Consider the following 21,206-nt stretch of genomic DNA (forward strand, 5'->3'; position numbering starts at 1 on the left):
TCCATTGTTTGCCAGAAGAGGCAGTGCTTCTGTTCATGCGCCAGTGGATTAAAGCCGCACCTATGATTAAAGCCGTTAATAAATGTCATGTTCCTTCTTGGTGCAGTGTTTGGAGAGATGCCACTGGAAGCTGCAGCAGGTGTCACTATTTAGCTCCATTCACTTGGGTGAAAATGCGAGTGGGTCCATGACATTCACAGTGAAAATCTCAACAAAATCTGCCATGTGAACATATCCTAAAATGAGATCTAAATCATGGCTCAAACATAATAAATGTGGGTCAATGTATTTAATGTATTGAGTGTCAGGGTAAGGATTACTACTAGAGATGAGCGAATTTCATATTTTGAAATTCATTCACGCTTCGTTTGGTGGTAAATGCAGAATTGTGTTATGGATTCCGTTACCACGGAGCATAAAGCAATTATATGATGGAATGCATAACGGAATGCCTTTAGAGGCATTCCGTATTCATTCCGTCATAATTGAAGTCCATGGGCTACAAGAGTCCTCTCCTACATAACGGAAACGGGACAGATCCGTTATGAAGGCCATAGACTTCTATAATGACGGAATGAATAATGGAATGCCTCTAAAGGCAATGGATTGCCTCTAAAGGCATTCCATTATGCATTCCATCATAGAATTGCATTATGGTCCGTGGTAGCGGAATCCATAATGCAATTCTGCTTTTACCACCAAACGAAGCGTGAACGAATTTCATAACATGGAATTCGCTCATCTCTAATTACTACATCTGCGCATAATTATCTGGAACCATTATACAGCGTTATAACTCTGTTCTTCATACAGGTGATAGGAAATATACTGTATCACTGAAATTATTTTTATTTTATTAATTTTTTTTGCCAGCTAAAAGCAAATAATGACACATACTTTTTTTTTCCCAATCTGTTTTTATTTTCTGATTTCATATTTTTTATTCTATTTCTTGAACCTGATTATGGGGGTGGCCATCTTGCCTGAGCTGTTCTTAGCATTTAGAGATCATTTAGAAAATTGCTTTACAGCAGTCATAGACACAATGGTCTGGAGGGAACCCTACTGACGTCTATGGGAGAGTTTTCTAGGCATGATGTGTTACCTGTGCAGAGGTCATTGTACAAAGAAAGAATACACTGCGTGCAGAATTATTAGGCAAATGAGTATTTTGACCACATCATCCTCTTTATGTATGTTGTCTTACTCCAAGCTGTATAGGCTCGAAAGCCTACTACCAATTAAGCATATTAGGTGATGTGCATCTCTGTAATGAGAAGGGGTGTGGTCTAATGACATCAACACCCTATATTAGGTGTGCATAATTATTAGGCAACTTCCTTTCCTTTGGCAAAATGGGTCAAAAGAAGGACTTGACAGGCTCAGAAAAGTCAAAAATAGTGAGATATCTTGCAGAGGGATGCAGCACTCTTAAAATTGCAAAACTTCTGAAGCGTGATCATCGAACAATCAAGCGTTTCATTCAAAATAGTCAACAGGGTCGCAAGAAACGTGTGGAAAAACCAAGGCGCAAAATAACTGCCCATGAACTGAGAAAAGTCAAGCGTGCAGCTGCCAAGATGCCACTTGCCACCAGTTTGGCCATATTTCAGAGCTGCAACATCACTGGAGTGCCAAAAAGCACAAGGTGTGCAATACTCAGAGACATGGCCAAGGTAAGAAAGGCTGAAAGACGACCACCACTGAACAAGACACACAAGCTGAAACGTCAAGACTGGGCCAAGAAATATCTCAAGACTGATTTTTCTAAGGTTTTATGGACTGATGAAATGAGAGTGAGCCAGATGGATGGGCCCGTGGCTGGATTGGTAAAGGGCAGAGAGCTCCAGTCCGACTCAGACGCCAGCAAGGTGGAGGTGGAGTACTGGTTTGGGCTGGTATCAGCAAAGATGAGCTTGTGGGGCCTTTTCGGGTTGAGGATGGAGTCAAGCTCAACTCCCAGTCCTACTGCCAGTTTCTGGAAGACACCTTCTTCAAGCAGTGGTACAGGAAGAAGTCTGCATCCTTCAAGAAAAACATGATTTTCATGCAGGACAATGCTCCATCACACGCGTCCAAGTACTCCACAGCGTGGCTGGCAAGAAAGGGTATAAAAGAAGAAAATCTAATGACATGGCCTCCTTGTTCACCTGATCTGAACCCCATTGAGAACCTGTGGTCCATCATCAAATGTGATATTTACAAGGAGGGAAAACAGTACACCTCTCTGAACAGTGTCTGGGAGACTGTGGTTGCTGCTGCACGCAATGTTGATGGTGAACAGATCAAAACACTGACAGAATCCATGGATGGCAGGCTTTTGAGTGTCCTTGCAAAGAAAGGTGGCTATATTGGTCACTGATTTGTTTTTGTTTTGTTTTTGAATGTCAGAAATGTATATTTGTGAATGTTGAGATGTTATATTGGTTTCACTGGTAAAAATAAATAATTGAAATGGGTATATATTTGTTTTTTGTTAAGTTGCCTAATAATTATGCACAGTAATAGTCACCTGCACACACAGATATCCCCCTAAAATAGCTAAAACTAAAAACAAACTAAAAACTACTTCCAAAAATATTCAGCTTTGATATTAATGAGTTTTTTGGGTTCATTGAGAACATGGTTGTTGTTCAATAATAAAATTAATCCTCAAAAATACAACTTGCCTAATAATTCTGCACTCCCTGTAGATAAGCTCTGACAATCACCCACTGTGAATGGTGGACCCTGTCTTATCTGTACACAGAGGTGATAACTGTTATTGTAATCCTGCCTGTAATGATAACTGTAGTAAAATGATCTGTACAGACCAAAAAGTGGCACCTACTATTAGGCACAGTTGCCAGTGCAAAAAGTGCAGGATTTTATTTATTTTTTCTTTGTTTAAATATAGATATTGACATGCAAAATTAAAAATAAAATAAAATATTCTTTAAAATTAAGTTTAATATAAAAAGTGATTATGAACAACAGGTCATTTATCTGATGATACACATATGTGTGTTTGCATGAGCTAATATGCTGATAAACATGTACTGGTATTGTACAACACAGGAGAACAGGAAACAGGATTTACTGCGTACACATACACACTGCTCTGAAATGAAAATCAAAAACATTCTGACAAAATAGGTCCTTTTGTCAGAAATTGTCTTTTCCCTAGAAACGTGGCTTCTCTGTATGTAATTCCCCTTGGAATCAGTGGTCACTGTGATGCATTGTTCATGTTCCAATTCCATTAACGCTCCATGTGGAGTCCACTGGAGGCACTCCAAAGAGGAATGCAGCCCACACATTGGCAATACGCCCATCGATATTCAAACTTCTACATATGCACTCCATCTACTTCTGACCCACATACAGATAAGAGGACAAGTAAACAATTCACCTAAATATTCAGCATTCAGAGAGAAAGTTGAATACAAAGGCTTTTTTATTGACTGAAGGCTGAAAGAAAAAAACTAATGTAAGTACAGTTACAGCTGTGCTTCTTATAGCTAATCCAAGAGGCATCAGCACTTCTTTCCATTGTGCTAGATATATAGTTATAAGTAAAAACTCCATAACTCCAACCTGTGTAATACACGAGTTCATGACTTTTCAGTATGTATGCTTTCAGACCAAACATGCTTCACTTCTTTACATCACTGCAATTCAATACAAGTTATTTCTTGCTACGAACCAAACCCTTTGGGGAAAGTCTATTAGCAGAAAGTGCTGTCGCCAAAAACTAAAATAGCTCCAAGCTTGTGCAGTTTGCCAGTTTCTCAAGAGGAAAGTTAATAGTGAAACAAGGTGTATATAATGTACATTCTATGGACTTATTTTCATTTATGAACTGTAACCTGAAGCCGATACAAATTGACTGAATTAAGCTATAAAGTAAAATGCTAATCATTCCTGGAATCTAACAAAGATCATGGTCCAGGCCAGCCAGGGCGAAAATGCATTAAGTGGAAGCAAGCAAGAAAGAAAAGAACAGAAAAAAATATATACGGTAATGTGCTGTTAAGGATAAAAAGAACCAAAAATAAAATCAAAGGTCATTAGTTCAGCATGGGTCCATGTAGCTAATTGCTTTACTTTTTGAAAAATGTTTTTTCACAATCTTTATTTTTAACATTCTTATTTCTTATTAAGATCCTAAAAATACTGTATGTCTCAATCATGTCCAGTTGACAACTGACAAATATGCAGGGTTTCTTAAAGGAGTTATTTCACAAAAAGTATTCAACATTTTTTAAACCAGCACTTTTGTAATTGCATATAATTAAAAATGAAGTATAGCCACTAATTTATTAAAAAAAAGAAAGTATCTGTATATCGCCGCCTGCTATGTGTTCTTGTTCTTATTTCTCTGTCAACCTTGCTAAGGTAGTCGCACATGCTCAGTTCCTTTCTAAGACTGCCACCAGCAATATCTACTTTTAGAAGGTAGAGAACAGAAAGTACATTGCCCATGAGATGTCATAAGGAGAGAGCTGCAACAGAATGGTCACACCCTCTCAGAAAGGATATGCCCCTTGAGCTGCCAGCTTGATATGAATCTAGCAGAGCAACTGGAGTAAAGGAACAGAGAATGCTCTGGATCCATGTTAAGTACAGGGATAATTCTAGCTTTATTGGAAAAAGTTTGCCATAATGATGTCTGATTTTTTAATTTTTTAAAGGGGTTGACCCATTTGGACATTTATGTTATACGTACAGGATGTTCCTTAAATGTATGACTATTGTGAGTCCCATATCTAGGACTCACTTCTGTATTGAAAATGGGACTCTATCTCTTGTGATAATTAATAGAGTGGTAGTCAGGCATGCCCAGTTCTCTCCATTACACTTATGTGCTTACTCTCACTCTATGCTTACTTACTTCTTTTCATAAGTTGTATAGAACTGAATTGAGAGAGCTATGAAAGTGCAACCACTCCCACACATTCACAGCAGCACAAGGCAATACTTATTTTACATATAAACTCTTAGGGGAAATTTAATTAGACGCGTTTCACACAAGAGGTTTAAAAAAAAAGTGCCGCAGTAAAATGTAGCAACATTATTAAAGGGATTGTCCAGGTTCAGAGCTGAACTCGGACATATCCATAATTTCTCCCAGGCCGCCGTCCTGATGTTAGCATCGGAGCATGTTATGGTCCAATGCTCTCCTTTGCCCAGCGCTGGATCGCGCAGGACAAGTGCTCTTTTATTTACAATAACACACTCCCGGGCGGATGCTTCTGCCCAGCAGTGTGTTTGGTGGCATCACAGGCTCTGACGGGCGGGCTTTAGTGCTGCCCTAGCCGTTTTACAGGGTAGGGCACCGCTAAAGCCCATCCATCAGTGCCGGTGACATCACCGGGCTCACTGCTGGGCGGAAGCCTCCGCCTTACAGCCCCATGGAGAGCCTGTTACGTCACCGGCACTGACGGGTGGGCTGATGCCAATTTGTATTACAAGTTATGTGCAGTTTATGTTGTAAATGATTGTAGATCTGTTGAGATATTAGACCACGCCCTTTTAATTAAGGCCCACCCACTTTTAAAATGAAACAATGTAACACTCAAGCAGTTTAGTTCAGTTTAGAGCATTTTTTTTGTTCTGGCTGCATGTTCTATATAATTTGTTTTTGTACTCTAATACATTCATTTTGGGATAGCAGTGCCAATACAAGCATGCTTTTCATATGCTTTCATTTCTCTCACAACATCTTGTTTTTAACTGTTTAACTATGAAAACAAAACTAATATTTTAATAATTGTGGTCATAATCTGCTGTGAGCTTATTATTATATTTTCAACTATATAATTTATAGATAATTTATAAAGACAACATTATTTGTTGTAAAGCTTCATTTGCAACACCTTCTTGTACTAATCCATAATATAGGGGCCATAGAAATCTATAGGTCTGTATTGTACCTTTGTGTTCCTTCAATTTATTTTGTTATTCCTCTTGTATTCCAACAAAAAGGTACTTTACAATAGCAAAATGGGTATGGAATTAGGGAAAATTCGGGCACATCAGTATTTTTACCTGAGGATCTTACCAGCAATACATGATAAATCCACTACAAAATCTGCATGTATTATATTAAATAGTTTGAAATAGGCAGTGAAAATCCTTCACACTTCTTCAAGAAAATGAGCATGCTGAGGATTTGAAAATTCTCAGCTTGCTCGTTTTTCTGTTCATAAAAGTTCTACTACATGTGGATGATGGTTTTAAAATACCATCCACAAGTATTGCATTGCAATTATTGTATTCCAGCAAGACTGAACTTACCATTATAGTGATACAGGCTGTCTATTTTAACCAATAAAGGGGAAGGAGGGCTTGGAGTTAGGATTAGGAGGCAAATGTCTAGGGCATCTGTTATACAGTATGGAACCACTTTGTCAACCAGAGTTGACTTGGGACTAGTCCTAAAGACATTAACCTTGCACTCTTCTGATATTCACCCATTAATCCCTGTACAGGGATCTGGACTTTGCTGCAGGGGAACTAAGGGGCTAACTCCAGGAGTACTCTGTTTGACAGCTGACACATGGTAGTCAAAAGACACTAAGTAGACACTGTAGAGAACTAAGGGACCAAGCAAAACCTCAGTCAGGGACAGACCGAGATCAGGGCAGGGAGGATATGTGCAATCAGATAAACAGTCCGAGGTCAGGGCAGGCAGCTCAAGGTCAACACAGAGATAAGACAAAGGAGGGTCAAATACAGGAAACAGGCAGAAGTTGGTACACGGGCAGACATAAACACGGGCTATATAACAATACACTTTTTCAAGACACTATCAGACTAGAATCTACTGCTCAGGCAACTTTTAATACTCCAAGATGGTCATTGGTAAAGATCAGCTGGTATGTGCTGGCCCTTTAAGATCTGAGGGGATTGTGCACGCTTTCCGTTCGGGAAGATTACGATAGAGGCCTCAGCCTGCATGGAGGGACAGAAATACGCCAGCAGCCAGGATAAAGACTGGAGTGGGAGGCTGGACCACACTACCAGAACAAAGCAGGTTAGGAGAGCATTACTTATATAGCCAAATTGACACAGTGTCTGAGCTGCTGATAATACGTTGGGGTAAAAAAATGTCAGTCCTTTTTGTACATTGGCAATTGAATGGTATCTGTCACACAAACAGGAATACATTTTTACCTAGTAAAACCAATAAAAGTTCCCCAGTAGAGGCAGACTTTAAGCTAAATATGTAATGGGATGGGGAGTATATGTGTGGATAGGATAGGTGCAGATTGAAATAAAGAGTATGTATGATAGCTTAAAGCACTAGGTTTGGATTTGGGTGGCCCTAGGCACCAACAGAGCTTTTCTTGTCCTGCCATTGAAAGCAGAAGTATTTGATCTTGTGAAGGCTTTCAAAGTGGTTTCTCATATTCTCTACTTCTTTGGCATTCTAGCATTTTAAACAATATAGTCCTTTCCTTTTCTTAATACTAGTAAGAATAGCCCATATTATCATGCATATTTAAGATAATGAATGCTAAATGAAGATGTTCATCTCAATGGAGAGATTAAATGGAAAACTGGGCACCAGTCCAGGGTTGAGAGAAGCACATGGCTGACAAGCTTTCAGAATTAGTGAGTCAATGCCAAAAAAAAAAAAAAAAAAATTGTAAAAGATATTACACAATTTTCAGTAAAATGCAAAAACAAAACAAGAGAGTAGTAGACACAATAGTCTTCAAATGAGAAGAATTATTTCTTCACAGCAGGAACAATAGTATGTATTGAAAAACTCTTCATGAATAGGTGGAAGTCAACAGAGTAAGCATCTGACAGAATTGTAACAGTTTTGATGTTTAAAAACCTCATAACTGGGAAAAATACAAGATTTGAACTACTGCATCATTAGTCAATTCTTTCTTAAGTTACGTACTTTTGAATTTAAAGGACATATGGGGTCATTTATCAAACTGGTGTAAAGTAGAACTGGCTTAGTTACCCATAGCAACCAATCCAAGTCCTCCTTTCATTTTCCAAAAGAACTGTTAAAAATGAAAGGCAGAATCTGATTGGTTGCTATGGGCAACTAAGCCAGTTCTACTTTACACCAGTTTGATAAATGACCCCACTATTTTTTAACCTTCATTTATATGATGAGTAATGTGCTTCAGAAGTTAGTTCAGGTGGTCCAATATGACCGATCAGTTTAGAAGTGCAGCATGGCTATTATAAACCAACACAGCACTGAATAGAAAAGAAGCTCTTATATAAAAGGTAAGACATGCCAATGCTAGAAGATAATTGCATTTGGCACCTTTCTAAAAAACACAGGTTATGAATTGAGCAGGCATAGGATAAAGCAATTCCTTTAAGATATGCATAAATTATATGCAAACTATACATGGAATATTGAGTACACTTTTGAGAGGAAGCAAACATTGTAGGGTTTGAGGAGGTGCCGAGTTCGGCAGCCAAAGTAATAAATGGAATGGATACCCAAGAAGATTACTAGGTTTACCAAGATTGTCTGTTTAGTTGTGTAAAACAAGGGTTTACATAGTTTTTTTCCCCCCCTTTACCTTCATGTAACTGCTTAGTGATGTCTATACATGGCCACATTTCTGCAGCATGAGGTAACTATACCTAGATACTGACCTTTAGGTGGGGCTAGGAGGGGCCAGGAGAGTAGAAAACACTTAGGGAATCATTTAATAAGACTGGCGTTTTAGACTTCAGTCTTAATAAAGCCCCTGAACTGGTGGTGGATTGCCTAAGTTATGAAGAGGCACCAGGCTCTACATACAGTAACTTTGGGGCATCCAGCGCTGCTTCTAAATGTAAGACAGCTTCCTAGATGGCTTACATTTAGACCATTTTCTAAGCCTAAAACAGGCGTACAAAATTATGAATGAGAAGGCCTGCTGGTCCGTCCCCTTCCCCCCCATGCCACGCCTACTCTTTTAGACCTAGTGTGAGCGAGAAGTCACAGATTGCAGAGCAAATAAACGTTGCACAACCATTTGCACCTGAAATACGCCTAATATAGGCGTATTTCAGTATAATAAATGACCCTCTTAGTTTTGGAACAGAGAGCTCAGCTCCTTGTATTGTATGGGTGTTGGCCGAGTGCCAAATTGAGCACTGGAAGATAGAGCTTGCCCATTTGTTGACAACTCTTGGTGACTGTTACTTTACTTAATCTTTGTCTTTGTATATATCTTTTATCATAGTTAGGGTCCATTCACACGTCCGTAGTGTATTGAGGATCCACAATACACCCGGCCGGCACCCCCATAGAAGTGCCTATTCTTGTCCGCAATTGCAGACAAGAATAGGACATGTTCTATTTTTTTCCGGAGACGCGGACCGGAAGATCGAGGCCACGCTCCGGAAATGGGGATGCAGACAGCATCCATTCCTGCCACATAGAGAATGAATGGGTCCACACCCGTTCCGCAATTTGCTTTCTGCAAACCAAACACTGCGGTTTGATTCTAATTGATTCTCGCGCCGTTTAGTGTTCGGCGCAGGCGCAGTGTGGGAAGGATGCTCGGCGGCTGCTGGCTTCCTCACTGCCCCTATGCCTAATACTGAATGGCGCGAGATTTACACTGCAGACGCGGCCGGCGGGAGGAGAGCAGCGCTGCCCTGGCCCTGTCAATCAAGAGAAGAAGGGCGTGAAAAGAGGTGGGCAAACGGAGCCTCTAGGAGCAGGTGCAACGTCCCCCCCCCCCTGTTCCTAGAGGCTAATTAGCATATTATAAAAGTTTGTTTTTCTCAATAAAGGCTTTAGGCAGCTTAATACCCATTTTTCAGGTGACAGAAACTTTAGTTCTGTGTAAGAGCTGTGTAATGGAGATTTTATTTTTTCCCTCATTTTTTGCAATTACTTAACACCATGTAATTTTACAGGAGCTGATCTTAGATGCCATTCAACTCATGGACACACAGAATAGCAAGTGACAATTATACAGAAATGGTACAAGACTGGTACGTATAATAGTTTAAATACAAATCAAGAGTGTAGAGCAAAAGACACAAGATGTCACAACAAAGCATCAAAGCTAAATATGTGTATTCTAATACAATGAGAAAAATCAATGCAATGTAATTTATATACCTCCGCTGTAATTATAATCCTGTAGAAACGATCCCTGTCAGTCAGTGCCATCATGTGCAGTAAATGTGGTAATTTATAGTCATTCCTTTCCATTTCTCATAAACTCAGCCAGTTGCCGTCATAGATCTAAGCTCTACATCTAAACGAACTCCAGCAATCCAGTAAAAGGTAAAGTGTTATCTTCTTCCCAGGTAGATGACTATCTTTGTGTATTTCCAAATTAAAATTAATTAAATTATCACCAAATCTCATGCAGAATGTATACAAATAGTTTTTTCGAATGAACAGTGTGTGCACCAAGTTAATTTTCTCGGTCCTATCTTGTGAAGTGGGTTACCGCTAAATCCACCCAGGAAATCCAACTTGCAATAAGAGTCCAATGTATTGCTAAATGCGTATAAAATGGATGCATATGGCAAAAACAATGTTTTGGCATACATATATAGATGTCAATATAGATTTCCTGTCAATTTGGTTCACAAACCAAAATATCAAAGGCTTCATGCACCCATAGAAGTCCATGCAGCTATAATGTAGATCTGTATGTAGGCATACAAAGATTTTTTTCTGACATATTCATATGACTTTTTTTGGAGGGAAGAAAACATTCCATAATATGGCTCAATACAGTACCAAACAGCATCATATGAAGTGCCTATGTACAGTAAATATTCTGCTTTATGTATGCAGACAGCTTGAGGCATGGGTGGAAGCCATTTGCTAAAACAATTTCTTGGTTCATTACCTAACAGACAATACAGTAATTCTTCTTTCCTCTCAGTGGGATATGTGATCAGTATCTGACTAATGGATACGCCCAGTATAGAGTGATTATGTCACTACGGCATTAGCAAAATCTTTGCACTTTCCTACCACATGGTACTGCTGTAGTATTGGAGGCCTGTGAACGCCCAGGAATGGAGCCTGCTATTTTAGCATTGTGCCCTGTAAGCTGCCATTCCATCCGAACTCTTTCCACATTTGCAATAGCTGGGGCTATTTTTCTTGAATCATTGGAAATTAATTCATTAATGTTAAATTTGAATTGATGTTGAACTAGTGAATATTCCGGACAATAGATGTTTGGATAACCAAGGTAGCTGTGACTTCTTGGGCAACCATCTAAGGGCGGGTTTGCATTGGCATTATGGAACTCAGTTATACGTTCTGTTATAACAGAGCTATAACGGAATATAACAGAATTTTAGGACGGAAAGCAAAAACGGAAGCCTTTAAGAGGTATTCTGGTTTGCTCTGTCCTAAAGACAAATACCAGTTCAGTTTGGCTCCGTTATACATGAAGGAAAAAATAGTCCTGTCGACTGGACTATTTTTTTCCATCAACTCCTCAGGATAGTTCATCAATATCTGATCAGTGAGGGTCCGACAACCCCACCAATCAGCAGTTTCACACTGAATCTAGCACTATAAATGGAACAAGAAGCACAGCTTTATTCATAATATAGTGACCATGCTGGGTTACTGTAGCTCAGCTCTCAGTGAAGTGAATGGGAGCTGAGCTGCAGTAACCTGGCACCACCACTACACTTTGAATGGAGCTGTTCTTCCTGCTCCATTCTAAGTATTAGTTCCAGCAAAGAAGACTGCAGGGAATAGCTGATCAGTGGGGGTGTGGGGTGTCGGACCCTCAATGATCAAATTCCAATGGCCTATCCTGAGGATCAGTTATCAATATCAGGAGCTTGGAAAACCTGTTTAATAATAGGGTGTTAAGAGATTTCAATATCATCTACAATATATACTACAGCATAATTACAATATATAAGGAAGCTAACATCTTAGGCTACTTTGACATGTGCATTTTTGCTGGATCCAGCAGGGGATCAGCAAAAAACTTTTCCATTATGATAATATAACCAGCTGCATTCATTCTGATCGGATCTGTTTGTATTATTTTTAAAATGAACAAGACGGCACTAATACCGTTGTAAATCAATGGAGACTGGATCTGGTTTTTTTTTTGTGTCTGAAAAAAACGGATCTGGCACCATTGACTTAGACTGTGTTTTATGCCGGATCCTTGATCAGTATCCCAACGGTATGCTGTCCGGCATGGTAAATGCAACCAAACAGAACGGAATGCATTCTGATGCACTCAGTTCCATTCAGTTCAGTTTTGTCCCCATTGACATCGAATGTGGACAAAACTGAAGTGTTTTCCTCTGGTTTTGAGATCCTATGATGGATCTCAATACCGGAAAGGAAAATGCTGATGTGAAAGTGGCCTTAGAGAATCTGAAGCACAAGACTGTATTTAAGGCAGGTAATGGCATAACAGTGTTCTAAAATATTATTTGGAAAAAGAGAATAGTTAACAATAACCTATACCTGTAGCTCTAAAGTAATCATCAACAATCAAAATAATTTAAACAGTTTTTGTACTTTTGGAAAATTTCATTCACGGTTCTTTATTAGCAACATGTCTCTGAGAGCCACAGGGAACATACAATTTATCTATATTGGATTCCAAAATCAACTGTAGACTGTAAATGTCATGATATACTTACTGCAGTTAGGTTTGGAAAGATGTTCATTGCAGCTGCAGCTTCCAAAGAAAATGGAAGGAACTGTTTTATATCCAGTGTGGGTTGAAATGTCGGTAGTGGGGGGCGCACCAGCGCAGAAAGTGCTGGGCTTTGGCATGTTCCACCTATCAATAAATGAAAACAAGATCTGGTAAGATATTTAAGTTTTTAATTGATAAAGGGATAAAATATAAATCTGGAACAGAATGTTCAACATGGAAAATCTGATTAGTCACATCTAAACATCCGTGTCTTCTATTCATTTATGTAGATAACACATTCTTTTGTCAGGTGTCAAGTAAATTATTCTGAATACCACACACGTTTCCAGACAATAAAAATTCATAGTTTACAGACTCTTCCAAAGATCTGAAAGGATGCAATAAATGTTTTAAAAGTGTGATAAACAACATGTGATTTTTTTTTTAGGACACAGACTATAATAAAAGTGATATTAAAACTGCTGCTAAGCATTTAACACAATCCATACTAGGCATTTGTATTGTGGTAGACTGATGGACAGTAGGTGGACAATCATTTAATAATTCATTACAACTTTGGTAAAATTACATCAGTAATACCTGAAATTAAATGATTAGTATCACATTTTACTGATGGTTTTGTAAGATAGCAGGTTCATCAGTTTAGATTAGAGGTGGGACGAATCCAATTTTTTTCAAATCCGAATCCGAAAAGGTTCTCTAATATATCGAATCTTTTGAATCTCGAATCCTACAAATCCTGTACATAATTGTGTGAACGGTGTAAGAAACAAAGTCAGACCGCGTCAGTTTGTCTGAACCTCCACCTCCCAGTCACAGTCGCAACCTATATGACCGCGATCGTTACGCCCCTGCTCCTATCACTACAGAACATACAGGGTAATACAGCGCCACATAACTCTTACATCCAGTGACGTCTCCTTTGATGTAAATGTTCTCTTTCCTCATCTTCTCCTTTCAGACCTTCAGACCAGACCACCATTTTTCAGCCATTTTTTGTCTCTGCAGTTTGACAAAAAAAAAATCTTAGTTTACTACTTTTCCATCATCCTCCCATCTTCTGGACAAATCATCCTAACATCCCCAATACTGTTCCGCTGTGCTCCCCAATACTATCCTGCAGAAACAGATAATACCCCTTATAATACTAGTACCACACAGAGCCCCCCATATAAAATACTCCTTCTTTGTGGCCTCAGTAGATGCCCCCATAGTGCCCCCCAATAATGTGCCAATAAGTAGTGGCCCCACAGTGCCACCCAATAATGTGCAGTAAGTGTCCCCATAGATGCCCCCCTAATTATGTGCCAGTATCAAATGCCTTTCTCCTCCCCCCCATGTGCCAGTATCAAGTGCGGAGTGCCTCTCTCCTCCCCCCCATGTGCCGGTATCATAGTGACATCTCCCCCCAATGTGCCAGTATTATAGTGCCATCTCCCCCCATAATGTGCCAGTATCATAGTGCCATCTCCCCCCAATGTGCCACTATCATAGTGCCACCCCCCAATGTGCCAGTATTATAGTGCCATCTCCCCCCATAATGTGCCAGTATCATAGTGCCATCTCCCCCCCAATGTGCCAGTATTATAGTGCCATCTCCCCCCCATAATGTGGCAGTATCATAGTGCTATCTCCCCCCCAATGTGCCAGTATCATAGTGCCATGTCCCCACCAATGTGCCAGTATTATAGTGCCATCTCCCCCCATAATGTGCCAGTATCATAGTGCCATCTCCCCCCCAATATGCCAGTATCATAGTGCCATCTCCCCCATAATGTGCCAGTATCATAGTGCCATCTCCCCCCATAATGTGCCAGTATTATAGTGCCACCTCCCCCCATAATGTGCCAGTATCATAGTGCCATCTCCCCTAAAATGTGCCAGTATTATAGTGCCACCTCCCCCCATAATGTGCCAGTATCATAGTGCCATCTCCCCTCATAATGTGCCAGTATCATAGTGCCTCCACCCCCAATGTGCCAGTAGTATCAGTGCCATCTCCCCCCATAATGTGCCAGTATCATAGTGCCTCCCCCCCAATGTGCCAGTAGTATCATAGTGCCATCTCCCCCCATAATGTGCCAGTATGATAGTGCCTCCCCCCCAATGTACCAGTAGTATCATAGTGCCTCTCACCTCTCCCCCTCGCCAATGTGCCAGTAACAGATAAAAAATAAAAAAACACTTTTACTTACCTCCGCTGCGATGCAGGCCTCTTCTGGCCTGTGTCCCGCGCTGTACGGCTCAGGCTGGCGCGATGACGTCATTGCGTCGTCTGCATCGGCCTCTGATAGGCTGTGGGCCTTGTGCCGGCAGCCTATCAGAGGAACAGGGAAAGGAAACACCTCTTCCTCCCCTGTCGCAGCAGCGAAACGCTCATCGTCCAGAGTGCCCTTCCGCCGCCACCACCAGTCTGGGCACCACCGGGATTCGTCGGATTCGTATCTGGTAAATTACGTCGGGATTCGAGTCCACGAATCACACAAATCCAGCAAGATTCGAGGGATTCGTGGATTCGACGAATCCCCCGTCCCATCTCTAATTTAGATATATGCAATAAGAAATTAGTTATTACTGAAACAGTCTAAATATGAGACTAATAGAGACTGGAGGGAGGAGGCAGGTAAATTAGGAAGTTTGGGATGGGTTTAGGAATAAGAATCTAAGAGGCATCTGCTTATCATATAGTGGGACCTCCTGATTAAGGGTGGGATAGATGTTTTGACCTTTTAGTTTTGCATTAGGGGGGAGCATTGTGAATGAATGATATGTCATTCATTTTAGAGACGAGAGTTACACTGGATAAGGAGACCATCCATTCGTTCAGCATGTCATGATACAATTTGTTGCCTTTAAATGATTGATAGCTAGATAGCACGGTGGCTCAGTGTATATCACAAGTGTCTTGCAGCGACTCAAATTCAGCCTAGGACAATATCTTCATGAATTTGTGTGTTCTCCATGGGTTTGTATGGGTCTCCTCAATGTACTCCAAAGACATGTACTGATAAGGAACTTAGGTCAGTTAAAAAGGACATTTTGAGGCCTCATGCACACTGCCTTTCTTTTGTTCCGCATCCGAGCCGCAGTTTTTGCGGCTCAGATGTGGACCCATTCACTTCAATGGGGCCAAAAAAGATGCGGACAGCACTCTGTGTGCTGTCCGCATCCGTTGCTCCGTTCTGTGGTCCGCAAGTTATAGGCAGTTATATTAATGACTGTCCCTGCCGTTCCGCAAATTGCGGAACGCACACGGACGCCATCTGTGTTTTGCGGATCTGCGGTTTGCGGACCGCAAAACAAACAATGGTCGTGTGCATGAAGTCTAATGGACGTTTATTTCACTGATGCCTTTCTGGTAAACGGATGTTAAAAACGGACCCATTCAATTGTATGAAGCTACATGCGCACTGTGGCTCGGATGCTTACCAAAACAACGGTCGTGTGCATGTAGCCTGATGTTCTATTTTTTGATGTCCATTTTTTACTGACAGTCAAAAAAAAACTGCCCTGTGAAAAACCACTTTGACTACCATTGGTCTTAAAACAGACTTGTGATGGCCGTGTGCATGTAGCCTTAGATTGTGTGCTCCGTTATGGACAGCAATTAATGATAATGGCTGTAAAGCACTGCGGAATATGTCAGCGCTATACTGTATAAGTAAGTAAAATATATATATATTTTTTTTAATCTCTTTTTATTAAGTCAAGATTAAATATAGCATAAGTCATTTTAGGGTACAGCAAGTATGATCCTCATACATCAATCACAATATTCACAAAATAATAATAAAAAATTAAGGTTGTGTATGGGCCTCTTACAAAATCTATGACCAATATATTAAATCGGAGTGGTAAAGTTGCAGGAACTTAATAACATCATAAACTTAAACAGTAACCGATCAGTAGCGAATCAGCCACTAATCAGTAACTAAACAGTAATTAATTTGCGATGGTTCTATTTCCAAATTGGCACCCATGAGCGTCATTCCCAATTTTATAGACCAATAATTGACAGCAGGCTGGTGGCACAAGTTGTGCAACATAAGAATAGGAGACGGCATTAAATCGTCATCCTCGTTAACTTTAACTGAGATATTCACCAACTTGAAGTTTGGAAGTCCCTCGACCATTCTCAGCTTAGATTTTGCACAAACCTGTGATAAGTTTAAAAGGATGATCTCCAATTCACTACCAGGTCCTACACGGTTAGAATACCTTACCATATGCACAGACCCACCAAAAAAGGCTATCTCTCTGATGTACACTAATCTTCTAAGTAACTAGGCCCACTCCAAACCTTATTACTTGAGATATTGGGAGAAGGAATTGGACAGGAACTTCACAGAAGCGGAGATAAAATACATCCAGTCTAATGCATGCGGTTTCTCTAAATGCATTTGTTTCCAGGGGAATTCCTATAAAACAATTACTAGATGGTACAAAACACCTGATTTCCTCCATTCGATTGGCTTGTTGCCAAATGACAATTGGTGGCGGTGCAAAAAAGGTAAAGGCACCATGCTCGACATTTGGTGGACATGTCCATTGATCACTGATTATTGGAAGACAATAGAAAAATCTATAAGCAACATCTGTTCGTCTTCCATTATTCTAACTCCTGATCTGGTTCTCTTATGGTTACCTCACCATTCCTTCAGACCATCCAAACATGATCTCATAACACATATAATTGCTGCGGCAAAATTACTTATTCAAACCAAATGGAGAGAAACCTCACCTCCCACATTGGACATGTGGGTAGAAAAGTCGCAGCAGGTAAACAGGATAGAGGAATGAGGCCTCTTTCACACTACAGTATGTCCATTTCAGTGTTTTGCGTTCCGTTTTTAACGGATCCGTTGTTCCGTTTTTTTGGTTCTGTTGTGTTTCCGTTTCCGTTCCGTCGTTCCGTTCCGTTTTTCCGTATGGCATATACAGTATACAGTAATTACATTGAAAAAATTGGGCTGGCCATAACATTTTCAATAGATGGTTCAGAAAAAACGGAACGGAAACAGAACGGAAACGGAAGACATACGGATGCATTTCCGTATGTGTTCCGTTTTTTTTGCGGACCCATTGACTTTAATGGAGCCACGGAACGTGATTTGCGGCCAAATATAGGACATGTTCTATCTTTCAACGGAACGGAAAAACGGAAACGGAATGCATACGGAACACATTCCGTTTTTTTTTGCGGAACCATTGAAATGAATGGTTCCGTATACGGACCGTATACGGACCGCAAAAAACGGACCGCAAAACGGAAAAAAAAACGGTAGTGTGAAAGAGGCCTTAGCAGGTTGGGAGAATGGGGACAGGGCCAGGTACCTTAGAACTTGGCAACCTTGGAGGAGCACACAGTACCAAAATGGAAATTTAGGTAATAAGTACTAAGAGAATAATAAACAAGACCAAGTCCACGTTAGTGACTAATTGAAAAGGTGAAAGTAAATAAATAAATAAATACATAAACAGACTCGTAGATAGATACCTGCAAATAGATAGATAGATAGACATAAATATATAAATATGTAGCCTGACAATCTGCTTGCAGTCCACAGATATGCTTTATAGCATGCACTGAAACAGCTGAGTTCACATCAGCGTTCAGCCTTTCCGTTCTCATGCTCCGTTATAGGAGCAGGAGAATGGATGGATTCGGCACATAACTGAGCCTACGGACCCCATAGACTATAATGGGGTCCGTTAGGTTTACGCTCAGAAGATGATTTTGGAGCGGAGACGAAAGTAGTACATGCAGGACTTTTGTCTCCGCTCCAAAATCATCTTCTGAGCATAAACCTAATGGACCCCATTTCATGTTGTGTGCCGAATGCCGAATCCGTTCTTTCTGTTCTCCTGCTCCTATAACGGAGCAGGAGAACGGAAAGGCTGAACGCTGATGTGAACTCAGCCTACATTAACTCAACTCATCGACTATTATAGTACACTGTTGTGGGCATGCTTTGATTTCTACAGGAAATGATGCAGTTCTTTGGATGAACATTCTACATTAATTTCAGGAAGGCTCTTATCACATTACATTATCAGTTTATAGCTAGGGCTTCGGCCTGGAGGACTTCCTGATGGAAACCTCAGGTGCTTGCAAACATCTGGCAGTCATGGTAAAAAATGTCTGATGTGCTATTGTAGTAAAAAAAAAAACTCTGGTGGTCAAAAGAACACTTCTTTGACCTTTGCAGGTATAATGGGAACCTATTTGTTTGGTATAAACTGAGTGTGCCTTTAAGAAAAAATAACTTTTATTCAAATATGTCTAAAATCAGGTAAGGTATTATCTAAGTGTACAAGATGGGGTTGATTGACCAGGTCTCCTTCTTTTATTTCAGGCGGGTGTCAATATAACTGGTGGCTCGCATATATCACTCCAGCCTTAGCTACTCTCCCTGTCAATCCCTAGTCTCAGGTTGGGGAAACCTAGCATGGCTGTATGTCGGATCACTCGCCCTGAAAAGAACGACCCCCAGCCTCAGGATACCTCGGATCTGGTCTAAATCATAACCCTCACTTCTTCTATTGCTGAAGTATTTCTTGCTCAATGTGCTTCTGCTAGATTGCTTCGATGCGTTTCGCCTAACAAGTAGGACTCCTCAGGAAGCGATATGTCTAGTCTCAGCAAAGATAAGGCAGAACACTTTGCAGGTATATGGGAGCCTATGGGTCTGTTTAACTTAACTAACCCTATGTTTTCCAAGGAATAGGTCTAACTTTTTCAAAGGGTTAAATTCCCTTTAAAAGGGAAACCTCTTTTAAAGGGAATCCATCACTAATTTTATGGTGTCCTAACTAAGGGCAGCATAAACTAGTGACAGATCCCCTTAGTAAAATGCTGGGTCACTTTCTTTAATTGACACAGCCGTTTTGCTAAAATCTTGTGCTAAACAGCTCAAGCTCATGCTGAACAAGTCCCCATATTCATGAGCTCCTGGCTTTCCCCGCCCACCTGCTACTGATTCATATGAAAAAAGTGTCAATGAGCGCCAGGTGGATGGGGAGAGCCATGCACTCATGAATATGAGGACTTATTGGCATACGCTGGAGCTGTTAGAACCTAGCAGCAGAAAACTGATTACCTTTAAAGATAAGCTCCAGCATTTTTCAGATTTTGAGTCACTTAAATATACTCCATAGTCATCCCCTGACTTCTACCATTACAGTTTATAGCCTTATCACAGTAAAACATTTTACTTTTTACTGCAGGTTTCTGTGATTTTTTTTTTTACTGAAGACCTATCCACTGGATAGGTCATCAGTATCTGATTGCTGGGTGTCCAACACTAAAGACCCCCTCTGATCAGCTGTTTGAGAATGTAAAAGTGCTCCTGTGAGAGCCTTGGCCTTCTCTCTGCTTTTCCTAGGCCAGTGACAACACAATCATTGATCATGTGGCCTAGGAGCAGCTCTGTCCCATTGAAGTAAACAGAGCTAAGATGCCATACCAGGCACAGCAGCTATACAATGTACAACGCTGTGCTTGGTGAGCACAGAGAAGGTAGCAGCTCTCACAGGAGTGCCGCTGCCTTCTCAAAACAGCTAATCAGTGGGGATCCCAGGTGTCATGATTATGGGGGCTTCCATCTTGCCTGAGCTGTTCTTAACAGCATTTAGAGATATGCTTTACAGCAGGCACCATGGGTCGTAGTCACAATAAACAGAAGTGGACTCATTGACTTCTATGAGATAGTTTTGTAGGCCTGCTCTGTGACCTGTGCAGATGTCAGAAAAGATAGATAAACTTTGACAATCACCTATTGCAAATGGTGCTTCCTGAGAATCTATATGTAGGTCATATCTTTTACTCTAACCCTACCTCCTGCCTGTAATGATAAGCAGATAACTGCAGTAAAGTGATCTGTACCAACCAAGAAGTGGCTTAGCTGCCAGTGCGTAACTTGCAGGATTGCATGTTTTTGTAATTTTTGAATCAAGATATTGGCATGGGAAATTAAAAATAACATCAATGAAAATTCACAAAAAACATGATTTAAACAATAGGTAATTTTCGGAGGGCACAGTCCCTTTCAGAAAATTGTTTCTTCTTCCTGGTGAAATTTTGCAGGACCTGGATTGATCTCCAATCTATAAACATGGTAATAAAATATCTTAATTATGTAAGTTCCTAGGCCAACTGGCTGTTCCAGTGAATATTTAGGTTTTTCACAGTAATGGAGTTGTATATATGGAGGTGTACACATATTCAATTAGAATGTTCGTATTAATTGTACTTCATGGAGATGACATTGTAAAGATTGGGTTTTGATGTAAAAAAACAAAAACAAAATACTATCGATTCTACTTGAATGTTCTTTACCCAATAAAACAATGAAAATTCAGTTGGGAGTAAATATATCTTAAAGACCCTGTATTTTTTATATTGTGATGACACGTTTTCTTTTGAGCTTAAGATATGCATCTCAAACCCAAATATTTATTATGCATTCAAATAAATATATTTTCCAATTCAGAACATTATAGTCAATGACCTAAGAAGAACATTTGACAGTGGGCTTTTTAAAAGCACTTGTCTGTTCTCATCCACGCTTATTG

The 21,206-nt window shown here is 40.3% G+C and overlaps 1 protein-coding gene across 2 annotated transcripts in view; it reads right to left on the minus strand.

The window, feature by feature from the left end:
* Positions 1–21,206, minus strand: part of ZNF385D (zinc finger protein 385D) — a 569,376-nt gene that overhangs the window by 412,125 nt on the left and 136,045 nt on the right. For both annotated transcript variants that reach the window (XM_040433353.1, XM_040433352.1), the window contains exon 2: positions 12,613–12,755. In XM_040433353.1, the coding sequence (XP_040289287.1) occupies positions 12,613–12,755 (143 nt within the window). The remainder of the gene's footprint in view (positions 1–12,612; positions 12,756–21,206) is intronic.

The sequence above is a fragment of the Bufo bufo genome, chromosome 5 (genome assembly GCF_905171765.1).
Source record: "Bufo bufo chromosome 5, aBufBuf1.1, whole genome shotgun sequence".
Taxonomy (NCBI): Eukaryota; Metazoa; Chordata; class Amphibia; order Anura; family Bufonidae; genus Bufo; species Bufo bufo.